Source organism: Ptychodera flava, chromosome 17 (assembly GCF_041260155.1).
Source record: "Ptychodera flava strain L36383 chromosome 17, AS_Pfla_20210202, whole genome shotgun sequence".
In the NCBI taxonomy this organism is placed as follows: Eukaryota; Metazoa; Hemichordata; class Enteropneusta; family Ptychoderidae; genus Ptychodera; species Ptychodera flava.
Window position 1 is genome coordinate 33353804 of NC_091944.1, and position 8613 is coordinate 33362416.

Here is an 8613-nt window from a genome sequence, read left to right on the forward strand (position 1 = left end):
CAAAGGGGTTCATCACCTATCATCTACTGTCATGGATGAGTACCAGTTTTCACTACCAAAGTAATAAGTTGTTTTCATGAAACTCAACCTCCGTATATTCTCTGTGTTGGTTGACGGTGTAGTATTTGCACTGTAGTTACATTGTAACTGATGTGGACAAAAAATATGTTGAGTGTTTTGCTGTATACAACTATTTTATACTCTGAATTTCAAAATGGGATTCTCTGATCATGTAAAGTGTTGAATTGATATAGACGAATTGTACAAAATGGTACAAAATTTCTCTTTTATATTCCACCAAATGTGTTTTCTATTCTGTCTGCTTTGTAATTTTCTCTTGTATGACCCCCAATAGACATCGTCCAGTACGGTTACTGATGGTTTGGTTCTAATCAGTCATCTGTTTTCAGGCATAACCATTGATAATTTTTTCAAATTTAAAATATGGACAGTGTATAATGTGTTACTCAAAACACATGTGCATTATTTTGCAATCCCACCCAAAAAGGTTTACTGGTGGTCAGTTTGTTTGCACTATATCATGTCAAGAGCTAGACTGAAAGATCTATCACTTATGGGGGCACTGCACCCTGCTCCACTCCCGCAGCAACCCCCTTAAGTGACGAATCTTTCAGTCTAAATTCAGAGCCATTACTTGCAGATGTCCAAACTGGAATCTTTCTTACTTATTTCCTAGGTTTCATACTTTTACTGAAAGTTTATAGTCTGCAACTGATTTTCAAGAAATGACAGGTTATTGTACATTGAGTGTTGAACTTCATATACTTTAGTTTATTACTTTCTTAAACTTAAACGTTTAGTCAGTCTGGAACTGACTTTGTTGAAGAAAATACAGGTTATTGTTAATTGAATGTTTTACTTCATCGAACTTCTCTCACATTTATATTGTTCGATTTTGTTGCTGTTGGTGTTATTTACATAAATAAAATAGCATTTTGAGCCACAAGAGTATATGGTGTCAGCTGTAATCTGTTAACATACATAGCTGCCAGTTTGTCAAAAAATTCCAATTCAAAACTTACGTCTCTATATACCCTGAAAGTGTATGACATACATTGGACGTGCAACTGTCTCAACCAATAACAAGGGCAAGTCAATGAACCTTTTACATGTTACATTTTTTAAGTGTGTGCGCAATTACCAAAACACATCAAAATATGTGAGATTGATGCAGTGCTGGTTTACAACTTCCTGAGATATACAAGAGCATTAACCAATTCCATACTGATACAACCATAGTGGTTTGACATTCTCATTAAAAACCCAGACAAGTGATTTGTTTTTCACTGTCTGTTTTGTTTTTCACTGTCTGTTTTCAAACACTGTATTGACAAAGTCTATAACATCTTGGTACACTGAAATACCATAGATGTCATCCTCCTGTAATGGGTCAATGGCACTGATCAGATCTTCCAATTCGTCATCTTCTAAAGGGCAACGAACTTGGGGAACCTCAACTGTGTCCTCTGTTGTATCCTCAGGAAGAGGTCCATCCCAGTCAACACCAAAGTGAAGAATCTCGTCCTTTGTATAGAATAAAGAGTATTCCATAAATGTTTAGAAATACAATGTTCTCATACAGTTCACGTATGGTTTAATTTGGTGAGGTGCATTTTATTATCTCCCCTGTACAAATCACAGGCAATAATGTAGCAGGCGTAACTGTCTATCTGGTATCTCAAGAATGTCTGACTTGATTATGTTCAAATTTGACAGATTTAGTCTCAAAGTGGTCAAGGCTAATAATTTTTTTTTGCTCAGTGTGAGGAATGTTATCAATACAAATTTGTATATTTAATGTTACACAAAGGACTATGGGCAAGATCATCTGCATGAAATTTGATGCTTTAAGATGATCATATTGGTATTCAGGCAAGAATACATTCATATTAAACTTTATTTTGCAGTGACTTGCACATTAATAGCTAATTTGCATAATTAATTAAATTTACAACTTCAGTAATTAGGGTTAGTCTGAAGAATTGCAGAATAGAATTTGATGTTTGCAGAAGATAAGAGCCTAACTAGTGTGAGGTTTTACAGAAAGTCATTTTACAATGTCTCCGTTCCATACTACTACTTTGCATATTTAATGAACTCAAGTGATTAGGATTATGTATGCAGATTTACTTTATGGAAGGTATGAGACTTCAGAAGAAAATTATCTGACAAATGTAAGATTTTGCTACTGTGATCGAGCAGTGTCTTGTGCGTTAATATCTATTGTGCATATTTAATGAAAGTTTGCAATTTTACTGTTATGTGTACGGAATGACAACACAGGTTTAATGACAAGTACATGAGATAAATGAGCGAAAGCACATGTAGCAGTAAAAGTAGCGTAAAACCTGAGACATTTGGTAGATCCTTATAGCTAGGTGATACATACATGACTGAATATTTACACAAGTTGGTACAAATACTAGGACAACAAATATGTTATTTCACTAATAATTAATGTACACTCTCACTTCTACTAATTGATTATTTGCTCACATAAACTTTTTATTTCAAGACACAGGTGAATATTCAGTTTATATCTGGTTGCTGATAGAAGCATCACGTCAGGCAGATACAGATTCAGTGTGATAATTAGGTTAATTTAAGGTCTACTGTGATTTGCACATTAAACCTTTGAGTGGCGTAATGTTTGCCACCAAAATTTTAATGCAACATTTTACCATTATTTATGAATTTTCCTGTAATTTTTCGATAATTTTGAACAAAGTGGACATCACATTTCATTGGCTAAAGTTTTTTTATCAAAATTTTGGCAAAAATCGGAAAAAAAATTGACTGGGGTATATTTTGTAAAGGTGACAAAAATTGACTTTGGCGCTCAAAGGGTTAAAACATAGTTCATAGTATCTGGGACTCCCAGTGTTGTATATATAAATGTTACCATTTAAACAGCAAAATTAAATTTCAAAAAAGTCATATGGCATAGTCTGACGTATAATCAATTGCAATTTTTTCCATCATTTTTACCTTCAAATGTGCCATATTTCCAAATGTCCCTTGGGAGATATTTTCATGCAAAAGTTGTGAGAAATATACAGGCTGAGCAAGGAACTCTCAACAAATACAAACCTCAGTTCTTGGTTCAAACAGTTCCCTCATTGCTCTGTAACTTGAGTGTGCCATTTCCATAGAGCCTTGAATCCATAGCTGTCTTGGCGAACTGCTATTTGCAGTGCTAAGTTTGTGATGATTCCAACCTTCTTGCCAGTGACGTAGGTCTTGATTTATTCTTGGTAAGTATGTAAAGTGCAGACAAAATATATCAATGTCATTGTCTATATCAAGTAGCAATTTCTCTTCAAGAAAGTTAAACAGGTCATAGTATTTCCATAAAATACCACAAAATACATCACGCCACAAACGCTCTATCCTTTGGTTGTGCACACTCTTTCCGGCGATGAAACTACCCCTTCCTGGTCCTCTAGCTGGATGATTGAGCATGAATAGTGAAACATCTACATTTTCACCACCCTTGTCAGCCCTTACTCGAGATGGAACTCCAAACCTTCGAGTGGCATCTTCAAAACTTTCAAGGACTGTGTCAGATCGGTTTGTCACTGCACACCAAATAGACCACCATTCTTGAAAAACCATCTATTCCACCATGTACTACCATCTTCCATCTATGTAAAATTGAAAGAAATGACATGTCAAGAAACACTGATACAGGTCCAACAATAAACTCTAAATTTCATACAAAGCAATGGACCCACATGCACTCTGTTTTTACTGATTGGAACTAATTTTGGAGAATTGGATCTTCATATTGTTCAAATTTTTCAAAAGTGGGAAGTGCCTACAGCTGAATGTTACAATATTACACATTACACAATAAAACAAGTGTATAACTACAAAATAAAAGCAGATGAGCTTAAATCCAATTATCCCAAAAGTATTTACACTCGTGTTAAAAAATAAATAAAAAATTATATAATACGTTCAATTTTTGTGCAAACTTAAATTGCTCTCAGTCAGTTGTCTTGAATTCAACAGGCATGTAGAAATGTGTGACATTTACCTCTAATGCGTAATATACAGACTTCGCTTGGGTTACAATGCGCTTACCTTATGAGTTTATGATTTCCATCTATGTGCCACAATGCGTTGGGGCATGGAACGTTGTACTGCCTTCTACGTATTGCAGTTCTTCGTCTACTGACAACTCCATCATGATCTACACGCCGAAGGCTTTCCCTCACTCGAAAAATTGGCACACGTTTACCTTCAGCAAGTAACAGTCCGTGTAGTCTTTTCATTCCCGTGTGTGGTAAACGAGCGATTGTGTCAGTCACCAACTCATCAAGTTCTTGATCAGTCAACTTGGCGTATGATTCCGCAATTGAAATGCCATACTCAGACATACGTCTTTGTATTGTTCGTACTGAAACGCCAAGCATTTTTGCTATTGTTGGCACACTAAATCTTTCTGCTACAAAGAACTGCAGCTGCTCCTTGGGAATATCGAAGAATGGTCTACCTGGCTCTCTGGAACGTAATTTGTATGAACGATACGGCCACGAAATACTCTGAATAGCAGTCGTATGCGTAGCTTGAGGCTGGTTGTCAAGAAAGTCTATCAAAGTTGTTATAGCAATGCCGAGCTGTGAAAACACGAAGTCTGGCACATCGTTATGAATACTTAACTGAACAAGTTCTTCCTCTTGGAAAACTAAATCGTCGAACACAACTTCCAAATCACTTGGTACAGTAACTGAATCAAGTGCGGAAGCAATATCATATAAGTGTCCCTGCAATCGTTTGTGCATTCGCCATGTTGTGCAATGATTTCTGGGTTATAGGTTCAATCATGGAGCAGGGTCAGAAAACGAGTTGAAATAATAAAGTGGGTCAAATAATGTCAAGATAATGTCATAATCATGATTATTTTGTTAATTCGTTTATTGTGTCCTTATTCAGCATCGATGTCTTGATTTGGAACTTATCTCACTATTATTATGCCATTGCTTGGTAATTCGGTCATTTTTGTGTCATTATTTGGCCATTATGCGATTATTTGGTCATGATCACGATATGATCTTGACTTTATTTGACCTACTTTATTATCTGAACTCATTGTTTTACCTGTTTCATGAACCTACCCAGAAATCATTGCACATGGAGCGTCACAATGGCGGAATAGGCCTACAGTCGGTCCCCTCGCAAAGAGAGACAAAAGCTGGTTTTGTGTAAGTTTTAATGCGCGGCTTAGCACATCAAGTATCAAGACAAGTTATGCGTGCTCGAAAACAGACATAAGTCACGATTTTGGATTAAATTTCTGTTGTTTACGGCGGAGAAACTGCGCGCCCCAATCGTAGGCCAGCCGTGTGTATGCAGTGTGGCCGGAGGCCGTGGCCACAGGCGTTCTGTTGAGTGGCTAGTTTGTAAAAGTGTAGTTTCTGCTACGTTCCGACGTTCTCTTCCGTAGATTAAAGGCTACGGAAGAGAACGTCGGCACGTAGCAGAAACTACACTTTACAAACTAACCACTCAACAGAACGCCTGTGGCTGTGGCCTATAGCCGGAGGGGGTAACACACACGGAGGGGGTAACACACACGGTTCCACCCAATGTTCCTACAGGCTACAGCCCTATTTTCGAAATCCTGTATTTTCCGACATCCCTTTGTTCCGACACTCCTATGTTCCGACACATGGAGCCGTCCTCTTAAATGTGCCAAAAGCATAGCGGTTAGAAAACTTTAGTGTGATTTGGAACAAAATCTTTTCTGAAGAAAACGTCGAAACCATAATTGAAATTTAAACTATGATTTAGGCCTATCCGTGTGGAAAATATCATGCTGAATAATGGCATTACCGTAATTAGGCCTATTTATTGGTGATATCGCTGATCACAGAAATCAACTGTGAAAGATGTAAACAGGGCGAAACTTATTTCCGATTTCCACTTTACCCGATTATCAGAACTTACTTTTAATTTTTGATATACTTCTGAACGTTTTGAAAGAAATCCGTTTCACATGACTGCAGCTGGTTTCTCCAAATGTAGGAATTAGGCCCCTATTGCGGTTTTTCGATGTGATTTGAGTTGGGCTGGTTATCTTTCATTTTTTATATGATTACACTAGTGTATGTGGATAGCCGAAATAATATTGCGATATTTGAAATTCAGTGTCTTGACGATAAGCTTATTATATATAAAATTAAACAAATTTAACAAATAGGAACCATACAATATTTGACAAACTATTTATAAGGACAGAATCGGGTGGTTTAATTTGCACAAATGTCAACAATGAGCAGGAAGGAAATTTAAATTCCCGTTATGTGGCCTAACATTTCATTATAAAACTTCCAAAATGCATATGAAATATTTGTACATTTCCAAGAATTGTTCATGACAGATGCATCTTTGAAGTAACGGTTACAGGTGATATTGAATTTCTTCCTATATGCGTATGGTGAAAAGATAGAGCGTATTTCAGTGCAAGTCCTCGCATACTCCCGACATTTTACTTTCAGAAATAGTCCGTCCATTAAATGCTTATTTGTTTTAATAATTGCCCAATCTGGTATTGTACAAAATACGGAACAACAAAACTCGTACAACTGTGTGTATGGAAATGCTCCAAACAGAACATCCAGTGTACAGAATATTTTCATTTGCGTCACTAACACATCAAAAAATATGTCAAACTTGCAACTTTAAGAAACAGCGAATGCATTTTCGGGCGTGTAGATTTTAACAATAAAAAAAATAGTTTTCGCCATTAATACCGCGCTCTGCTAAATAACAGCGCAATCTAAAGCGAAAACAACAGTAAGAAACAAAAGCGTGGGAGACGATCACTGCTTTACGGATGGAGTCCTATCAGTCAGTCAGTAACTAAGATCGTTCGGAACGTAGCATGAACTCCGACCGAAGTTTATTGTCAGCCCACATCCACAATGCGCCTGTGGGTTCCGGCTGTGGGTCGCGCGATCTCCGTCAGATTGGGAGCGCACACTTTCTCCGTCGAAAACAACATATTTTTAATCCAAAACCGCAATTATTTTAGCACTGCCAACTTGTCTTGATACGCGATGTGCTAAGCCGCGCTTTTAAAATTACGCAAACCCCGCTTTTCTCTCTCAATGCGAGGGGACCGCACCGACCGCATCCGCTGCTATTGTGAAGCTCGGTCCGTGTGCAATGATTTCTGGGTAGGGTACAAATCATGAAGCAGGTCAAATAATGAGTTCAGAAAATAAACAGAGTAGATCAAATGATATCAAGATAATGTCGTAATCATGACCAAATAATCGAATAAGAATGGCAAATAATGACAAAAAATGACAAAATCACTAAATAATGGCGTAATTATGATGAAATAAGTCCCAAATCAAGACATCAATGCTGAATAATGGCAAACAACCGAATTAACCAAATAAGTTCATAATAATGTCAAGACAATATCGTAATAATGTTGTAATCATGACCACATAATCACAAAATAAAGACCAAATAATCACAAAATATTGACTAAATCACCAAATAATGGCATAATAATGATGAGATAAGTTGTGAATCAAGACATCAACGCAAAACAAGCGAATTAACCAAATAAGTTTATAATAATGTCAACACAATGTCGTAATCATGTGACAATCATGATCAAATAATCACACAATAATGGCCGAATAGTGAAATAAAAATGACCAAATCACCAAATAATGGAATAATAATGATGAGATAAGTTTCAAATCAAGACATGAAAACTAAATAATAGCAAAACAACCGAATAAACAAAATAATTTCATAATAATATCAAGATAATGTCGTAATCATGACCAAATAATCGCATAATAAAGACCAAATAATGACATAAAAATGACCAAATCACCAAATAATGGAATAATAATGATGAGATAAGTTTCAAATCAAGACATGAATACTAAATAATAGCAAAACAACCGAATAAACAAAATAATTTCATAATAATATCAAGATAATGTCGTAATCATGACCAAATAATCGCATAATAAAGACCAAATAATGACATAAAAATGACCAAATGACCAAATAAATGCATAATAATGATGAAATAAGTTCCAAATCAAGACATGAATACTAAATAATAGCAAAACAACCGAATAAACAAAATAATTTCATAATAATATCAAGATAATGTCGTAATCATGACCAAATAATCGGACAATAAAGACCAAATAATGACATAAAAATGACCAAATCACCAAATAATGGCATAATAATGATGAGATAAGTTTCAAATCAAGACATGCAAACTAAATAATAGCAAAACAACGAATAAACAAAATAATTCAAGATAATATCAAGATAATGTCGTAATCATGACCAAATAATCGCATAATAAAGACCAAATAATGACATAAAAATGACCAAATGACCAAATAAATGCATAATAATGATGAAATAAGTTCCAAATCAAGACATCAATGCCAAATAATGGCACAAGAACCGAATTAACATTATAATTCATAATAATGTCAAGATAATATCAAGATAATGTCGTAATCATGACCAAATAATCGCATAATAAAGACCAAATAATGACATAAAAATGACAAAATGACCAAATAATGGCATAAT

General features: G+C 35.5%; 1 protein-coding gene across 1 annotated transcript; it reads right to left on the reverse strand.

Annotated features, from left to right (window-relative positions):
- Nucleotides 1-1201: 1201 nt before the first annotated feature.
- LOC139116549 (uncharacterized) lies at nucleotides 1202-3585 on the reverse strand. The gene is made up of 2 exons (XM_070679150.1): nucleotides 3112-3585; nucleotides 1202-1545 (listed from the first exon to the last, which is right to left on the reverse strand). The coding sequence occupies exons 1-2, from the start codon at nucleotides 3481-3483 to the stop codon at nucleotides 1324-1326; spliced, it is 594 nt and encodes a 197-aa protein (XP_070535251.1). The 5' UTR covers nucleotides 3484-3585; the 3' UTR covers nucleotides 1202-1323.
- Between the last annotated feature and the right edge of the window lie 5028 nt (nucleotides 3586-8613).